This window comes from Chamaea fasciata, unplaced genomic scaffold (assembly GCF_029207755.1).
Source record: "Chamaea fasciata isolate MVZ Bird 193981 ecotype frontalis unplaced genomic scaffold, bChaFas1.0.hap1 SCAF_1309, whole genome shotgun sequence".
Taxonomy (NCBI): Eukaryota; Metazoa; Chordata; class Aves; order Passeriformes; family Sylviidae; genus Chamaea; species Chamaea fasciata.
In genome coordinates, this window is record NW_027095394.1 from 1 (window position 1) to 19,175 (window position 19,175).

The 19,175-nt window shown below is 72.3% G+C and overlaps 1 protein-coding gene across 1 annotated transcript; it reads left to right on the forward strand.

Moving 5' to 3' along the window:
- Positions 1–2,907: 2,907 nt before the first annotated feature.
- Positions 2,908–18,489, forward strand: LOC136284729 (nuclear factor 1 X-type-like). Its single transcript, XM_066175100.1, is given in 10 exon segments — positions 2,908–3,016; positions 9,845–10,376; positions 13,128–13,190; positions 13,474–13,548; positions 13,837–13,957; positions 14,687–14,801; positions 14,803–14,821; positions 15,118–15,240; positions 15,495–15,661; positions 18,382–18,489. Coding segments are annotated over 10 exon segments (1,314 nt in total). The 5' UTR covers positions 2,908–2,989; the 3' UTR covers positions 18,454–18,489.
- Positions 18,490–19,175: the final 686 nt, after the last annotated feature.

Genomic DNA, 19,175 nt, shown 5'->3' on the forward strand with positions numbered 1-19,175 from the left:
GGTTGGTGAGGGGGCGTGGCCAGAGCAGTGGGCGGGGTCATACGTGTCGTTATTAGGTTGGGGGCGTGGCCAGAGCGGGGGCACCCCGGCCCGGGGGTCCCGGGGGGTTCCGGGGGGTCCCGGGGGGTCCCGGGGGTCTTTCCGGGCCCGGCACATCCCGGGGGACCCCAGGGGGGATTCGGGGGGATCCTCAGAGCAGCGTCCCGGGGGAACCGGGGAGCAGCGGGGGGCGTCTGCCTTATCGCGGGGGTCCCGGCAGGGTTTGGGGGACCCCCGTGGGGGTAACGCGGCTCCTCCGTGGGGCCGCCGCCACCCCCAAACGGGGGAAACCGGGGCGGGGGGCGCATTGCCAGCGACCCCTCGGCTCCTCCCCGTGATGGGGCGGGGGGGGGGGAGGGCTGGGCTGGGGGCGGACCCCCCCCCAAATCCCCCCCCAAATCCCCCCCCTAACCCCCCCAAACCTTTTCAGCCGCCGCCAAGGCCGGGGCCGCTGCCAAGCGCCGGGCGCCGTTAACCCCTCCGTGCCCGCCGCCCGCCCCCCGGGCCCCCCCCCCAATCACCGGGATCCCCCCCCTCGACGGGGAGAGAGGAACGGGATTAACGGGCCGGGGGCTGCTGGGGCGCGCTCCTCGCGGGGCCCCTCGGGGGGGGGGGGGGGAACGCCGGAGCCCCCCCCCCCTCCCGTCCCCGCCCGTTCTGGCGGGAGCCGCCGGGGGCCGCGGAGCGGGGGGGCAGCCCTAATGGCTTCCAGGCCTCGGCAGCCGCCGAAAATCTGCCGCCGAGCCGAGCCAAAAACCCCCGAAATCGCCCCAAAAGCTTCCCCTGGGCCTCCCCGGGGAGGGGGGGGGTCCAATGGGCTGCAGCCCCCCCCGCAGACCCCCCTCCCCGGGCAGCCGGGGGTCCCGATTTCCCCCTCGGCCGGTGGAACCGGGGCCCCCTGAAGCGGCCCGGCGGGAGGGGCCCCGTTTTGGGGCAGTTTCGCCTGATTTGGGGGATTCTGCGCTTCCCGCGTTTGTCCCGAATTTCCCTCGCCGGGGAGGGGGGGGACACCTGTGTCCCCTCCCCTCGTGTCCCCGGGGCTGGCGGGTGACCCACTGCAGTGGCGTGGCGTGTCGCGGGATGTCGCGACACGGTGCGGGCACGGCGTCGCCCCCTCCCCCGGCCCCGCGCTGGGCTCCATCTGCGGCCGCAGCCGGTGACAGCGACACATCTGGCGCGGGGGGTCCCCGAGCAGCTGGTGGGGACAGTGGGGACACTGTGGGGGGGACACACACACACACACACGGGGGGCGACACGCGCGCGCTGGCGACACGCGGGGACACTCGGGACCGGGACCGCCCGGTGTCCCCACGGTGTCCCCTCCCGGTGCCTGGCGGGGCGGGGGGTTTGTCCCCCCGTGTCACCCCCGCCCCTGCAGGGTGGCAGTGCCACCTCCGCCCCCCTCCCAGCGCGGGGAGGGGACACGGCTGTGCCACCCACGGGGGACACCCCCGGGGACACCCGCGGTCCCCAAAGCCGTGTCCCCCGGTGTCACCCCGCGCTGCCGGGGGCGGCGGAGGCTCCGGCAGCGAAGGGGTGACAGCGGCGGTGGCGGCGGTGCCAGCGCTGGCACCGGGTGGTGACAGATGGCGGAGGGACGCGGCCGCAGCCGGAATGACAGATGAGGCTCCGCCGTCACCGCGGCTGCCATCGCCACTGTCACTGTCACACTGTCACTGCCATCGCCGTGTCACTGCCATCGCTGTGTCACTGTCACCAGTGTCACCCGCACCGCCGTGGCACTGTCACTGTCACTGCCATCACCATGGCACTGTCATCACAGTGTCACAGACACCGTCAGTGTCACCCACACCACCATGGCACTGTCACTGCCATGGCACTGTCATCGCTGTGTCACTGTCACCAGTGTCACCCACATCGCCATGGCACTGTCACTGTCACACTGTCAGTGCCATCACCGTGTCAGTGCCAGTGTCACCCACATCGCCATGGAACTGTCACTGTCACACTGTCAGTGCCATCACCGTGTCAGTGCCAGTGTCACCCGCACCGCCATGGCAGTGTCACTGTCACTGCCATCGCTGTGTCACTGTCACCGCCATCGCTGTGTCACTGTCACCAGTGTCACCCACACCACCATGGCACTGTCACCACTACTGCCATCACCATGGCACTGCCAGCAGCAGTGTCACCCACACCACCATGGCACTGCCATCACCCTGCCATTACCAGTGTCACCTGCACCGCCATGGCACTGGCACTGTCACTGCCACCAGTGTCACCGTCACCAGTGTCACCCACACCACCATGGCACTGTCACTGTCACTGCCATGGCACTGTCATCACTGTGTCACTGTCACCAGTGTCACCCACACCACCATGGCGCTTGTCACCACCCCACGGCACCGTCCCTGTGGCTGTCGCTCTCACTGTCACTGTCGCTGTCACAGTCACTGGACCTGTCAGTGCCTTGGTCACCACGGCGGTCACTGCTGTGTCACCCCCAGCACTGCTGTCACTGTCACCGTCACCTGCGGGGACCCTCAGGGGCTCCCGTGGCGCTGCGGGGTCACAGTGACGGGGGGAGAGGATGCAGAGGGGGTGGCGGCCACCCCATATGTCCCCTCGTATGTCCCAAGTGTCCCTCAAGTGTCCCCCCGTGTCCCCGCGTGTCCCCTCGCGTCCCCCACGCCCCATCCCGACATGGGCGTGGCCTCCGGCACAACGGGCGTGCCACCAAACCGAATGGGCGGTCCCAACCACGAAGGGAGGCGTGTCCTCCGCCACTTGGGCGTGTCCCCGAGGGGGCGCGGCCTCCCCGGGGTGGGCGTGGCCGGCGCGCGCTTCCCGCGGCAAAAGTGCGGCGGGCGCCAACTTCGGGCAAAACTTTCCCCGCGCTCCGCCGGCACCGGGACCCCCGGGACCCCCCCCCCCCGGCAGCCCCCCCGGAGCCCCCCGCCATGCCCCGCCGCGGCTGACACCGCCGCCATGTACTCCCCGTATTGTCTCACCCAGGTACGGCCGGGCCGGGGGGGGCCGGGACCGGGAGGCGCCCGGTAACGGCGGCGCTGGGACGGGGGGAACGGGGGGGGAGGGGGTTGGACCGGTGCCCTTTGGTGCTCGCCGCCATCGGCTGCTGCTCCCCCCCCCAAAAAACGGGGTGTCACGGATGGGGTTGCGTCCCCTCTGCGGTGGCCGCTGCCTCCCCGGGGGCAGCGGGGACCGAGATAGGGCCGGTCCGGTAATGCCGTCCCGGAGCGGCCCCGGTGGGCTCCCCGGTGCGGGGGCTCCCGGTTCTGCCCTCGGTGCGCGGCGGATCTGAGCCCCGGGAGCCTCGGCCCGGTGCCGGCGCTGAGCTCCGGTGTCGCCGGGGTCCCCTCGGGGGGCGCGGGGGGCTCGGAGCGGGACCCCGGGGACGGGACCGCCGGTGCCACGGGGGGGGTTCCGGGCGGGATCCCGGCCCCGGAGCGGGGTTGTGGCGCCGGGATCCGTCAGAGCGCGGCCGGGGAGGATCCGGGGGGCGACTTCGGGGGCGAAACCCGGCGGGGGCACCGAGCCCGGGAGACGCCTCGTTCCGGGGGGGCTTTGGGGCGATCGCGGCGGGCCGTGGGCTCGGGAGGGGGACCCGTGACTCCTCTTTGGGGTGGGGGCACGCGTGGGGAGCAGCAGCACCGAGCGCTGCTCGGGGAGGACCCAAGTCGGGGGGCTGCAGCAGCAGCGCTGGGGGGTCCCTCCGGGGGTCTCCTGCCCCTCCGCGCTGTCCCGGGCTGCCCTCGGTGTCCCCCCCGGCTCGGTTTGCGGGGCTGCCAGGCCCCTCCCGGGCCGTTCCCTGCCCCCCCCCGCCGGCGTTGCCCTTTTCTCCCGCTTTTCGGGGCGGTTTTGGCGGCCGGTTGCGTCTGGGCCGGCGGCCAGCGGGCGCTTCTCGCAGCTTCGGCGCCCGCCCCGCACACGCGTGTGTGCACGAGCCGGCGACACGCCAGCGCACACGCGTGTGCCCCCCCCAAATTCCCCCCCACCCCGCCCCACTCTCCTCCTTGCACACGCGTGTGCGCGCCCCCCGGCCTCGTGTGCGCGCTCCCCTCGTGTGCCGCCCTTTCTCCTCCGCGCCGCCGCCGTTCGCCGCTCCCGGGGCGGGTTTGGGCCGGTGCCACCGGTGGAATTTGGGGCGCTGGGTGGCACCGGGTGTTGTCACGGCCCGCGGGGCGAGCGGGCGCGGGTTGGCCTTGGCGCGGCGGCGGTGTCCTCCCGGTGTCCCCTGGTGTCCCCTGGCAGCGGGTCCGGCCTCCATGGGGACACCTCAGGCTGTCGGTGCCGCGGCTGCTGGCTGGGCCGGGATCCCCTCCTTGTCCCCTGGTGTCCCCTCCGCGTCCCCCGGGGTGTCCCCGTGTCCCCTCCCCGCCGTGCAGAGCCACCTCCCGCTCGCCCCCGGGGCCTCGGGTCACCGCCACCATCCCGGCACCACCGCCGGTGTCACCGCCGTGGGGAGGGGACACCCCCAGCCCTGTCCCAGTGCCCCGGTGGCTGCAGGGGGTGACGGCCAAGCGCGGGCTGGCAGGAGCCGCGCGTGACACACCTGTGACACTCGCACGTGTGAAAAGGCACAGGTGTGACACACGCGTGACAGGGGCGCAGGTGTGACACGTCCGTGCCGGGCTGTGACGTCGAGTGACAGGTGTGACACGCGTGACGAGGACAGGGCCAGCGCGCACACGCGCGTGTCGCCCCTCGGCGCGTCACGGCCGCCGCGCACACGTGGCACACGCGCCTGACGCCCTCAGGTGTGCGTGACACACGCGTGTGCAAGGGCCCGGCGCCCCCCACGCCGTGGCTGATGCAATCGGGGCAGGGGGAGGCACCACCCCCCCTCCCCCCCTGCCGCCACGTGCCGGGGGTGACACTCGTGGAGGACACATCGGGGGGCGACGTGTAGCTCGTGTCACCCCCAAACACGGTCACACGCGGTGCTGCCTCACCCCCGTGTCACTCTGCGGGGCCGAGCCCCCTCCCCGTGTCCCCCCTCGTGTCCCCCCCCCCTCTCCCCGGTCGCTGGCGGCATCAATAATGGAGGAGCCCTTGGCCGGGCCGGGGGGGCCCTGAATTATTGATGGGCCACAAAAAGCTTTCTTGGACGCCGCAGCACCGCGGGGCCCCCCCCCCCGGCCCGGGGCTGGCACGGGGCCACGGCGGCGATGGGGCCGGGGGGCTGCGGGGGGAACGCCCGGACGCCGCGGGCCGGCGCTGCCAAACCGCATCGCTCGGCCCCCGAGCTCTGCGGCACAGCCCGCGGCCACCGCCGCTCCCTCCTTCCCTCCCCGGAACCCCCGGGACCACCCTCCCCCCCCCCTCCCCAGCCCCGGGCACGGCCCGGATGTCGGGGTCCCGGTTGGGGACAAAGCGGGGGGGACGGGGGGGGACGGATGCCCGCCTTCCCCTCGAGCCGCCCGGAGCCGGGATGCTCCACGTGGCTGCGGGCAGGGCAGGGCAGGGCCCGGCGGGCTCTTCCTCCGCGCCTCCACCCACCCCCCAAAATACCAGGGCTCCCCCCCACCCCCGTGAGTGCCACGACCCCCCCCCGCAATGCCCGACAGCCCCCCCCCCCCTCCGGTGCCGGGGTGCCCCCCGAACTCGGCGGGTCTCCCCGTTCTCAGCTGCCTGGGCTCCTGCCAGAACCATCCGGCGCGTTCTCGGCGAGGCCACCTGGACCCAGCCAGGGTCCCCCCCCCCAGCCCAGGACATGGGGGTCCCCCCCCAGACTCCCCGCTCGGGGGTCCAGGACACCCCTGGCTGGCTGCCGCCCCCCTCGGCCGCCCCGCTGCCCCCCTCCCCACGCACGGGAGGGTCTTGGCAGCGGCGGCAGGGGCCGCCGGGGGGATTTTTGGCGGCAATTCCGCCTGTTTCGGGCTGTTTTCTCTCGCGGCGAAGCCGAGGGCCGGGGGGAGCTGGCAGCGGCGCGGGAGGGCGGGCGCTGCCGGGGCCGGGGGGGGGCGGTGGGGGGGGGGGAATGAAGGGGAGGGTTTGGTTGGGGAGGGGGGGATGGTGGGTGGGTTGGTTGGTTGGTTTGTGGCTTTTTTTTTTTTTAATTTTTTTTTTCCTCTCCCTCCTTTTTTTTTTTAAATTTTTTTTTTACATCCCTTTTTTTAATTTTTTTTTACATCCTTTTTTTTTTGTCTTTTTTTTTTTCCTTTTTTTTTTTTCCCTTTTTTTTTTTTTAATTTCTGTTTTTTTTTTTTTTCTGGGCTTTTTCCCTCCCCAATCCGGCGCCGCCCCCCCCCCTTTCCCCAAACCTCCCCCCCCCCCGCCCCTCCAAACCCCCCCTCAGCTTTTCGCCTGGCGCTTTGCCGGGCGCTCGCAGCTGCGGACGCGGCGACGTGGCTTCGCCCGAGACTGCGGCTCCAATGCGGGGCCGGCGCAGCCAATGGCAGCTCCGCGGCACCGCGGCACCGCCGCCGGACCCCGCCTCGGCACCGGGACCCCCGCCCCGACCGCGACCCCCCGGCACGGCCACCGACGGCGGGGCCTGCGCCGAAACCCCGGGCACGAGGCTCCGGATCCTTCCGTGGCCGTGCCGGGGAGGGGTCCCAGGTGTCGGGGAGGGGTCCCGGGTGTCAAGGAGGGGACAGGGTGTCCGGGCGGTGTCACCGGAGCCGGTGGCTCTTTCTCCGTGCCAAGGTTTTGGCGAGGAACCGGGAGGTTCGGGCCGCTGAGCCTCGTCCACCTGAGGCCGCCTGAGTCCCCTCCGTGCCCTCCCTGGGGGTCACTCAGGTGGCCAGGCGGGGTCACTCAGGTGGCCGGGAGGGGTCCTAGGTGACCAGATGGGTCACCCAGGTGGCCAGGGCGAGTCCCAACTGACCAAAGGGGTCACTCAGGTGTCTGGGAAGGGGTCTCAGGTGCACAGAGAGTTCCCAGCTGGTTGGAGGGGTCACCCAGGTGGCCAGAGGGGTCACTCAGGTGTCGAGGAGGGGTCACCCAGGTGGCCAGAGGGGTCACTCAGATGTCCAGGCAGGTCTCAGGTGTCCACAGGGGTCTCAGGTGTCCCAAAACCCACCCTCCACCCTGCCGGGCCTGTGCATCCAGCAGGGAGAAACCCTGGGGCAGGGGCTGCCAACCACCATCCTCAACCCTCCTCCCCCCCCCAAAAAAATTACCCCTCCCCGCTGCGGCTTTGGGTTGAAAACCGCGAGGTTTGGGGCTGGGCGGGAGCCGCTGCCCAGGCCCGTTGCCGAAACGCCCAAATTTTGGTTTCTTTCCTTTGCACAGAGGGATTTAATTACCGGGGGGGGGGGGCGCGGGGGGGGAGATTGTTGGCTCCGAGTGCCGCGTCCGGGATTTTTTGGGGGCAGAAACGTCGGGTTTGGGGCCGTTCCGCGCTGGGGCCGCCACGGGGCCGGGGCGAGCGGCCAAATCCGGGGCCTTTCCCTCGCCGGGGGCGGTGGGGCAGAGCGGGACCCCCGGGAACCCCCCCGGGTGTCCAGAAACGTCCTCGCTCGACCCTTTTTGCACGAGGGGGTTTTTTTTTTGCACTTTTTTTTTTTCCACGAATTTGTTGTTTTTTTTTTTTTTTTACGAGGATTTTTTTTTTTTTTTGCAAGAACGAGGGCTTGGGGTTTTTTTTGCACGAGGGTTTGTTTTTTTTTATTTTTGCACGAGGGGTTTTATTTTTTTTTTGCACGAGGGGTTTTATTTTTTTTTGCACGAGGGTTTTTTTTTTTTTTTACACGAGGTTTCCTTTTCTTTCTCGCACGAGGGCTTTTTTTTTATTTTTTTTTTGCACGAGTTTTTTTTTTCCTTTTTTTTACGAGGTTTTTATTTTTTTTTTTTGCACGAGGGTCTTTTTGCACGAGGGGCCGCAACAGGACCCCCCCCCCCTCCCCTCCCAGCGCTTGGGGGTTGTTTTTTGGGGAGAAATGGCGGAGTTTTGGTTCAGCCCCCCCCCTCCACACCCCCCCCAGCGCGGGGTCCCCCCCGGTGCACGCGCGTTGCACACGCGGGGCGCGCGCGGGGCACACGCGGGGCACACTCGGCCCCCCCCCCCCAGTGGCCACACCCCCTTTCTGCCAAACCACGCCCACCAGGCCACGCCCCCATCGCTCCCGCCCAATGGGAGGGCCGCTCCCCCCGCGCGCTGCGCTCCCATTGGCCGCCGCCGCGCCGGTCCCGGTGCCAAAAAGGGGCCGCGGCGGCTCCGCGCGCTCCGCGCCCGCGGCGGCGGCGGCTCCGGGACCCCCCGACAGAGACACCGCCCCCCCCCCCCCCTCACCGCCCGCCTCCCCAAAATACCGGGACCCTCGGCCCGCACACACACCCCCCGACACCGGCAGGGACACCCCCGCACCGCCCCCGCACCGGGTCACCTCCCGGTAACCGGGACCCCCCGCACCGGGGCACCCCCATCGCCCGGTAACCGGGACCCCCCCCGGCCGCCGCGCTGTCCCGCCAGGCGGGACCCCCGCTCCCCCATCCCGCCGTAACCGGGGTCCCCCCGTAGCTGAGCGGGTTCCCCCCGCGGGGTCCGCACCCCCGGACCCGCTCTCCCCCACCCCCCCCCCCAAATTCCCGGTAGTCCCCGTTAACCCTTTCCCCCCCACGCTCCGTTTGCGCCCCTCCCGGTCCCCGGTGTCGCCCCCCGGTTCCGCCCCGCCGGGGCCCGACTGGCAGCTGCCTACGGCCGGGATGAACCGCCGCGATGGTACGGACGGGACGGGCCGGGAGCGGCGGGGCCGGGCCGGGGACCGGGGACAGGCGGCGGTGGCACCGGGGACCGAGACAGCGGCCGGGGAGCGGGGAACGGAGGCGCCGGCGGTGGGAACGGAGGTGGCACCGGGGACCGCCGGGGACCGAGCTCGGCCGCACCGGGGCCGGGGTTGGCAGCAGGGACCGGCGGCGCCGGGGATGGGGACCGGGGCGGCCGAGCCCCGACGGCAGCGGGAGTGTCACCGGGGCTGTGGTGACACGGGGACCGGGCTGTGGCAGTCCCCGAGACACGGCTGTGGTGACAGCGGGGATGGGGCTGTGAGGACACCGGGAACGGAGCTGCGGTGACACCGGGAATGAGGCTGTGCCAGCACCGGGGTTTGGGCTGCGGGGACACCAGGGATGGGGCTGCGGTGGCACCGGGGATGGAGCTCTGGTGACACCGGGGATGGGGCTGCGGTGGCACCGGGGATGGAGCTGTGGTGACACCGGGGATGGGGCTGCGGTGGCACCGGGGATGGAGCTGTGGTGACACCGGGAATGAGGCTGCGGGGACACCGGGAACGAGGCTATGCCAGCACCGGGGATGGGACTGCGGTGACACCGGGAACGGGGCTGTGGTGACACCGGGGATGGGGCTGCGGGGACACCGGGAATGAGGCAGCGGTGACACCGGGAACGAGGCTATGCCAGCACCGGGGTTGGAGCTGCGGGGACACCGGGAATGAGGCAACGGTGACACCGGGAACGAGGCTATGCCAGCACCAGGGTTGGAGCTGCGGGGACACCGGGAATGGGGCTGCGGTGGCACCGGGGATGGAGCTGCGGTGACACCGGGGATGGAGCTGGGTTGGCACCGGGCATGAGGCCGTGTTGGTGACACCGGGGACAGGGACGGGACTGGGACCAGCTCAGCCGTCCCCGCTGCGGCCACGCGGGAGCCCCGCGGCACCGGGAGCCGCCTCCTGAGCCCGGGAGCCTCCCGGGGGGCACCGGGACCGCGGCTCATCCCCGCGGGGCCGGCACCGCCGGGGTCCCCCTTGGGGTTTCCCCGCGGGGCCACACCTCTGCTCCCCCGGGCACGGGGATGGGGACGGTCCCCTCCCTCCGCGGCCGCCGCCCCAGCCCCGTGCCTGTGGAATTCCCGTGCAGGATGAGTTCCACCCCTTCATCGAGGCGCTGCTGCCCCACGTCCGGGCCTTCTCCTACACCTGGTTCAACCTCCAGGCCCGCAAGCGCAAGTACTTCAAGAAGCACGAGAAGAGGATGTCCAAGGAGGAGGAGCGCGCCGTCAAGGACGAGCTGCTGGGCGAGAAGCCGGAGGTCAAGCAGAAATGGGCCTCGCGCCTCCTGGCCAAGCTGCGCAAGGACATCCGGCCCGAGTGCCGCGAGGACTTCGTGCTGTCCGTCACCGGCAAGAAGGCGCCGTGCTGCGTCCTCTCCAACCCCGACCAGAAGGGCAAGATCCGCCGCATCGACTGCCTGCGCCAGGCCGACAAGGTGTGGCGCCTGGACCTGGTGATGGTCATCCTCTTCAAGGGCGTCCCGCTGGAGAGCACCGACGGCGAGCGCTTGGCCAAGGCGCCCCAGTGCGCCAGCCCGGGGCTCTGCGTGCAGCCCCACCACATCGGCGTCACCATCAAGGAGCTCGACCTCTACCTGGCCTACTTCGTCCACGCGCCAGGTGAGTGACGGGAGCGGCGGCGCGGAACCGGCGCCGAGCCCGCCTGAACCCACCCGAGCCGCGGCTCTGGGGATGGCGCCCACCCCCGAAAGATGTCCCGATGCTTCACGGGGGGGGGTCTACAGGGCCACCCCGAGCCCCTCAGGGGACCCCCGACCCCACCCGGGGCGTCCCCGGGCCGGCCTCGCTCGCACAAAGCCGCGCCGAGTGCCAGCGGCGCGCGCCCGGCGCCGCCTGCCAAGCCCGGAGCGTGCCAGGGTGGGCACCGGGATGGCGCCGGGGCTTGGCAGCACCGGGACGGGGCCGGGAGCCATGCCGGGCACCGGGGGTGGGCGATGCCGCGGGCACCGGGCTGTGCCCGGAGCACCCGCGCCCCTCTGGTGCCCGGGGTGGGGGTCCCGGTGCCGCTCGGGGGGCTGGGGAGGGGTCACAGGGGTGTGGGTGTGGGGTTTGGGGGGTCACAGGGGTGTGAACGCGGGGTTTGGGGGTCACACGCGCGTGAAAACGCCGCCAAAGCTGGGGGCAGGCGTGTGCGCAGGGGGGACACCCCGTGCGTGTGTTTTGGGGGCTCCCCAGCCCAGCCGCTCGGCCCTGCCCGTCGCCCCCGCTGTGCTCAGGGGCAATTTTGGGGCCGGATCGGGGGGGTTCGGGTCCCTCCCGGGTGGGGGTCTCGCTCCTTGCCGGGCGCTGAGGGCGAAGGAAGCGCTTTGAGGGGTTCCTCTCCCGCCCCCCTCCCCAAAACCCCCCTCGGCGCCCTCACGCCAGGCCCAGCAGACACAGGGTGTGGGGGGAAGCCCCCCTCCCCCCCAGGCCCCCCCATTTCCCCCCTCCCCGGCCCAGCTGCCGGGGGCTCCAATCCCCCAAACGCGGCGCTGCCAAAATGGCCCCGGTTGGCACCGTGCCCCCGCCAGCGGCACGAGGCCCCCGCCGGCAGCCCCCGGCCCCGCCGCTCCCCCCACAAACCCCCGGCAGCCCCCCCGCCCCCCCCACGAGCCCCCGAGCCCCCTCCCCACGCCGGGGGCCCTTTGGCTGCCGCGGGCCCGGGGGGGGGGGGGCTCGGTGCCAACCCCCCCCTTTGCGCCGTAAGATGGCGGCGCTTGTTGGCACCCGAAACGCGCTGCGGCACCGCGGCGCCGGGACCCCGCCGGGGTGGGGGGACCCCCCCCCTCCATCATGGCCGGGACCCCCGTGCCGAGGTGTGTGAGAGACCCCCCGCCCCCACCGCGACACCGTCAGGGCCCCCCCAAAACACGCCAAGGCCCGGCCTGGCCCCCCCAGCCCACCTGGCCCTTGGCCCTGGGGGACACGTGGGGACATCGGGGGGTCCTTCCCAGCCGGGGGGGTCCAGGGGAACTTTGGGGGGGGGGGTCTGTAGAGCTGGGGGGGGGACAGGGGGACAGGGTGAGCTGGGGGCTGCAGGCAGGTCTGGGGGGGGGTCGCGGTGTAGCCCTGGGGGTCTCTGAGGTGAGGGGGCGGTTCCAGGTGGGCTGTGGGGGATGCCCAGGTGTTGGTGACCCCCCCCCCCCCGCAGTGTGGGGGACGCAGGTGTGTGTGTGTGTGGGGGGGGAACAACCCGCGGGGGGGTCGGGGGGCGCAGCTGCCCAGCAGCACCTGCCCCCCCCCCCCGTCCCCCCCCCTCGGGTTTGGGGGGGCTCCGGGCTGGGGGGGGCGAGGCAGGATGGGGTGCAGGGACCCCCCCCCCCCCACAGTGGGTCTGGGGGCTGTGGGAGGACCCGGTGTGGGGTGGGTGGTGGGGGGGGGGAGGGGAGGTCCGGCACGTGCCCGCCGCGCGCGCCCCAAAATCCCACCCCAGGCGAGGTCACGACCCCGCGCGTGCCCCAGTGACCCCTGACCCCCCCCACCCCCACCACCCCCGCGGGGTGACACGGCGGGGTCACCACCGGGACGGGGACACGAGGGGGGGGGGTGCTGTCCCCGCTGTCCTCCTGTCCTTCCCCTCCGGGACACCTCAGTGGTGTGTGTGTGGGGGGGGGACACACACAGAGCCCCGCGACCCCCCCGGGGGCATTGGGGGACCCTCCTTGGGGGGGGGGGACACCCATTCCCATGGGTCGGGGGTCCCTGGGGGGTGTTCCCAGGTGTGTGCGGGGGGGGGGGGCAGGACCGGGGGGTGTGTGCGGTGTGTGTGGGGGGGGGGAAACCCCCCGGCGTCCGGGTGCGCCCCCCCCCGTCCCCAAACCCCGCACAGACAATGGGCGCTTTGTTGGCGCTGCCCGCTGGCGGGGGGCCAGCGCATTCCTGGCCCCCGGCCCGGCCCCACGGCGGCCCCCGGCCCCCCCCCCGGCTCAGCCCGGCCCCCCCCCGGCGCGGCCCGGCCCCCTGCCAGCCCTAAACCCCCCCCCCCCCGCCGCCTCTGCGAGCCCCCCCAGCCCCCCCCCCCCAATATCACCCCCATCACCTGGCCCAGGGGTGCGCGGCCACGCGGGGGGGCACCCCCACACCTGGGGAGCTGCCGGGGGGGGGGGGTCCGGCCGGCGGGCCCTCCCCCCCCCTCCCCCCGGGAGGGGCCGCGGGCTCTGGCGAGGTCCCGGCGGGCGCTCACCTCGAACGACCCCGCGGGAACAAGGGGCCCTTGAGCGCCGGCACCGGCGGCGGGGCCGCCCCCACCCGCGGGGTCCCCGGGGGTCGGGGGGGACACGCTGCGGACCGGGGAGGAGGGGGGGGGGGGGACGGTGTCCGCGTTTGACCCCCCCCCGTTTGTTCGTGACCCCCCCCCCCCCAATCCCCCAGATTCGGGACAATCCGACAGCTCGAACCCCCAGGGGGACGCGGACATCAAACCACTGCCCAACGGTGAGTGGCCCCTCCCGCCGTCCCCTTGTCCCCTCCCGGTGTCCCCACGGTCCCCTCAGTGTCCCCTCCTGGTGTCCCCGTGTGCCATCAGTGTCCACTCGTGGTGTCCTCAGCGTCCCCTCTGTCCCCCCGCAGTGCTCACTGTCCCCTCAGTGTCCCCTCCTGGTGTCCCTGTGTCCCCACAGTGTCCCCAAGTGTCCTTAGTGTCCCCCCTGTCCCCCCGTGTCCCGCCAGCCCTGTCACCCCCGCCGTGTCCCCCCAAGTGACCCCGCGATGTCCCCAGGTCACCTGACCTTCCAGGACTGCTTCGTGACGTCGGGGGTCTGGAACGTGACGGAGCTGGTGAGGGTGTCCCAGAGTAAGTGGGGACAGGGGGGACACCGGGGGGACACCGGGGGGACACCGGGGGTGACACAGCTTGGGGTGGCATTAGGGGACACGGGAAAGGGGGTCCTGGGTGGGGGGCACCGGTGAGAGGACACAGCTGGGGGTGACATGAGGGGACACGGGAATGGGGGACACCGGGGGGACACCGGGAGGGGACAGGAGGACGCAGGAGCGATGGTGGTGACTGGGAACGGGGGCGGGGGGGGGGTGACCCTGAGTGTGTCCCCCACGTGTCCCCTGTGTGTGTCCTCCCCCCCAGCCCCCGTGGCCACGGCGTCTGGCCCCAACTTCTCGCTGGCCGACCTGGAGAGCCCGGGGGGCTACTACAACATCAGCCCCGTGGCCCTGGGCCGCCGGCCCCTGGGGCCCCCCACCGCCAGGTACCCCCCAAACCCCCGAGACCCCCCGGCGGCTCCATTTGGGGGGTGCTCCCCCCCCTCCCTCCCCCCAGTTTGGGGGTGTTCCCCTCCCATCTCCCCAGGACACCCCAAGCTTTGGGGTCTGCATGTTCTCCCTTGCCCCCCAGAAGGACCCCCCCGAGACCCTGCAGGGCCCCCTCCCCTCTCGTTTGGCGGTTTAGCGCCCACCCGGCCCCCCCATTTTGGGGTGTTCCCCCCCCCCTCCCCCCTCAGGGACTCCTCAACTCCCCGGGAACCCCAGAACCGGGAACCCCTGGGATTTGGGGGGGGGGGGTCTCCTTTGCGTCCCACGAGCACCTGGGACCCTCAAGGTTTCCCCCCCCCGACCCCTCTGGACACCCGGATCCTATCGGGGGGGTGGGTTGGGACCCCCAAGACTCCCCCCTTGACCCCTCCTGACCCTTTGGTCCTATCGGGGGGGTGGGTTGGGACCCCCAAGACTCCCCCCTTGACCCCTCCTGACCCCTGGGTCCTATCGGGGGGGGTGGGTTGGGACCCCCAAGACTCCCCCCTTGACCCCTCCTGACCCCTGGGTCCTATCGGGGGGGTGGGTTGGGACCCCCAAGACTCCCTCCTTGACCCCTCCTGACCCCTGGGTCCTTTTTTTTGGGGGGGGGGAGGGGCTGGGACCCCCACCGCTTCACGGGGTGACACTGCCGACCCCCGGAGGTGACACCCTTGTCCCCACAGCGGCCCCAAGCGCCCCAAGGCGCTGGACGAGGGGGACCTGGAGGGTCCCGGCGACGACGTCTTCTACCCCGGGCCGGGGCGGTCCCCAGCCCCCGGCAGCAGCCAGGGACCCTGGGGGGGGGGACGTTGACACCGGTGGGTGACACACGGGGGGGGTCAAGGTGGGGGGGGGGGTGGGACACGGAGAGAAGCCCTGGGGACAGATGTGGCCGTAGGAGGGGGACACCAGGGGACATTGGGGGGGACGTTGAGGGGGGGACACCAATGGGGGAGGGGGATCGGGGAGGTTTTGGGGGGCGCGGCGGGGGGGGGGGGGGAGGGTGCTCAGTGCCGGGGGGCACACGGGGACAACTCGCGGGGGTGTGTGTGGGGGTGCTGGGGTCCGGCCGCCCCCCCCCCCCCCAGACCCCCTGCCCCCTCCCCGCCCCCAGGCCCGGCGGCGCTGAAGAAGTCGGGGAAGTTGGATTTCTGCAGCGCCCTGTCCGGGCACGGCGCCGCGCCCCGCATGGCCTTCGGCCACCACCCCCTGCCCGTCCTGGCCGGCGTCCGCCCCGGTGAGACCCCCGGACCCCCCCTCCCCCCCCCCCGGCTCGGGGGTGACCCCGGGGGGGATAGCTGGGTGACCCTGGGCGGGGCGGGGGGGGTGACATGCATCCCTGGGGAGAGCGGGTGGGCTGGCGGGAGGATGACGATGATGAGGAGGAGGAGGATGAGGAGGCTGGAGGGGGGGGGGGGGTCCCCGTGCCCGCCGGGGGAGGGGGGGGGGGGTCCCGTGGCCGCCGGGCGCTGGCGCTGAGGGTCCCTGCAGGCAGCCCGCGGGCCACGGCCTCGGCGCTGCACTTCCCGTCGGGGTCCCTCCTGCCCCAGTCGAGCCCCTACTTCGCCCACCCCACCATCCGCTACCACCACGGGCAGGACTCGCTCAAGGACTTCGTGCAGTTCGTCTGCGCCGACGGCGCCGCCCAGGGCCCCCAGGTGCGGCGGGGACGGGCCCGGGGGTCGCGGGGGGGGACACGCGGGGACAAACCGGGACGCCCCGTCGAGGGAGGAGGGGGGGGGGAAGAGCCCCGGAAAAAGGGGCGGGGCCTGGCTCAGAACGAGGTGAAAGGGGCGGGGCCGCGCTGCCTCCCCTCCTCCCCGGATGCAAATGAGGGTGAGGAGGTGGGGGGCCGTGTATGCAAATGAGGTTGCTGTAGGAGGGCCAATGGGTGTACGCGATGCAAATGAGGCCGGAGGGGCGGTGCCTGTATGCAAATGCGCCACAAGGGGCGGGGTCTGTTATGCAAATGAGCACAGGTGGCCGCGCTGGATGCGGTGACGGGGACACCCCCCCCCCAAAAAAAAAAAAGAAAAAAAACAACTCCAATCTGGGGACCCCCAACGTGGGGTACACGCCCCGCCCGGGGTCCCCCCACCTGGGGACCTCCCACCTGGGGACCCCGCGCTTGGGGAACCCCCACCGGGGACCTCCCACCTGGGGGATCCCCACGTAGGACCCACCCCCCCAACGTGGAACCCCCACTTGAGGAGCCCCCCCCAGGCGCACCTGTGTCAGGTGCGAGGGGGGCCGCAGGTCCCCTCCCCCGACCCGGCCCCTCCCGTGCCACGCCCCCCCGCCCCGCCCAGCCCCGGGGGGTCCCGGGGGTCCCGTCACCGTGTTCTCGTTGCAGCCGTGCGGGGCGCAAGGCCGGGCCGGGGGGGCTGCGGGGGCCCCCCTGGCCCGACCCCTGCCCCTGCCCCCGCCGGAGCCCAAAGCCCCCAGCGGCCCCCCGGGCGGAGCCCCCGCCGCACCCCGTAAGTGCCCCCCCCCCGCGCCCCCCTGCGCCCCCCCGGCACCCCCCGGCACCCCACGGCACCCCCCGGCACCCCCCGGCACCCCACGGCACCCACCGCGCCCGCAGCCGGGCCCTGGCCGTGGGGGGCGGGGGGGCAGGGGGGGCCCGCCGGGGGAGGGGCGCAGCTGCGGGGGGGGGCAGAGAAAGGGGGTGCAGGCAGGTGTGCAAGGGGGGTGCCCAGGTGTGGGGTGCAGGTGTGCCCGAGGTGTGGGGTGGAGGTGCTCAGATTGGGGGTACAAGTGCCCAGGTGTGGGGTGCGGAGCAGTGGGGTGTAGGTGGCCCAGGTGTGAGCGGCACCCAGCTGTGGGGTGCAGGTACCCAGCTGTGGGGTATAGGTCTCCCAGCTGTGGGGCGCACCCAGATGTGGGGTGCAGGTACCCAGCTGTGGGGTGCAGGTCTCCCAGCTGTGGGGCGCACCCAGATGTGGGGTGCAGGTACTCAGCTGTGGGGTGCAGGTACCCAGCTGTGGGGTGCAGGTACCCAGCTGTGGGGTACAGGTCTCCCAGCTGCGGGGCGCACCCAGATGTGGGGTGCAGGTCTCCAGGAGTGGGGTGCAGGTGTGCCCAGATGTGGGGTGCAGAGCGGTGGGGTGCAGGTGCCCAGCTGTGGGGCAGCACCCAGATGTGGGGTGCAGGTGCTCGGATGTGGGTGCAGATGCCCAAATGTGCGGTGCAGGTGTTGTTGTCCAGATGCGGGGTGCAGGTGTGCCCAAGGTGTGGCTGCAGGTGCCCAGATGTGGGGGGCAGGTGCCCAGATGTGGGGTGCACAGCAGTGGGGGTGCAGGTACCCAGGAGGGGGCGCACCCAGCTGTGGGGTGCAGGTACCCAGGAGTGGGGTACAGGTGCCCAGATGTGCGGTGCACAGCAGTAGGGGCGCAGATACCCAGGTGTGGGCGCATCCAGGTGTGAGTGCAGGTGCCCAGATGTGGGGTACAGGTCTCCAGGAGAGTGGTACAGGTGCCCAGATGTGGGGTGCAGGTACCCGGCTGTGGGCACAGCTCTGGCCTGCAGGTGACACCTGGGGACCTCGTGGCTGGTGCCAGCAGCCACCCCGGGGTGACCCGGCACTGGGTGACACCTGTGCCCCAGGTGGTCTCGGGGGGCCCCTGGGGCAGGTGACAGGACTGGGGGTGCAGCAGGTGCCAGGGGCTGCCTGGGGAGGACCCCGAGGTGTCCCCACCACAGGTGACAGAGTGACCCAGGTGCCAGGGCTGCACAGGAGCTCCCTGATGTGCCCCCAGGACAGGAGCCAGGTGTTCCCCAGGTGTCTCCAGGTGTACTCCAGGTGCTCCCCCAGGTGACCAGGGCTGCCCAGAGGGTCTCCCCGGGGACAGGTGACAGGAGCCAGGGGGCGGCAGCAGCAGGTGGTGACGGGGGTGCCCCAGGTGACAGGTGCCCCCGCCCGGCCCGGCTGCCCGTGCATCATCACCTGCATCGTCATCGCTGTCACCTGCCCGGCGCCTCATCCCGCCCCCCGCCCATTCCAGCCCGGTTCCTTCGCCATTTTCTCTCCTTTTTACCCCATTTTCGCTCCCGGGGGGGGGGGGGGGGTGGGCGGGTTGTGGGTTGGGGCGGCGGGGGGCTGGGAGGGGAGCGATCCTGGACCCGGAACTCCACCGAGGACAGGTGACAACACCTGGATGTCCCTTCCTGCCCCACTCTCGGGGTGGGGACACACACCTGGGAAGGTTTGGGGCTGCGGGGTGTGTGTGTGGGGGGGGTCCGCACAGGTAAGTACCGGGGTGGGGAGGAGGGTTCGGGGGGGTGTGTCCTCACACCTGCCCGGGCTCCGCACACCTGTGGGGGGGTCCTGTCCCCCCCCCCGCGGGGCGGTGCCGGGCTGAGCCCGCTCTCCCCGCAGCATTCGCAGCGTCAGGCGCCGCCGCTGCCCCCCGCCTTGTCGGCCTCGGACCCCGCGACGGCAACTTTCTGACCCTCCCCCAGCAGCAGGTACGGCCCCTCCCACCCCCCGACACACCTGGGACCCCCCCTTGGGCACCTGGACCTCCCCCTTGGGCACCCGGACCCCCCCCCCCCCCCCCGCACACCTGGGGTCTCTCCCCATAGAGGGACACTCGAATCGCCCCCTTGGACACCTGGGGGGGACACCTGAGACACCCCCCCCCGCATATCTCAGTGTCCTCCAGGACACCTGAGACCTCTCCCGGACACCTGGGTGTCCCCATTGGACCCCTGGGTGCCCCCCCTCATACCTGGGCACCCCGCAACACACACCTGGGTGTCCCTGTTGGACCCCTGGGTGCCTCTCCCACACCTGAGGTCCCCGGACACACCTGGGTGTCCCCCCCACACACCTGAGCCCCCCCCCCCGCACACCTGGGTGTCCCCCCACGCCCACCGGAGTCCCCCCGCGGGCCACGCCCCCCGCGATGACATCAGCGCGGGGGACAAAGAGGGGCGTGGCCAAGCCGTCCCAGCGGGGCCGCCATTGGCCCCCCCGGCTGGGTGGCACGAGGCCCGATTGGCTGCCTGCCCTGCGGCGCCGAGCGCTGATTGGCTGGCGCGGGCGCGGGACCGCGGCGGGGCTCGGAGCCAATAGGACGCGGCGGAGGGGGGGGGGAACCAGGGCTGGCAGCCAATGGGGGCTCTCGGCGGGCCAAGCAGAGCGGAGCCTGATTGGCTGGCACCGCCAGG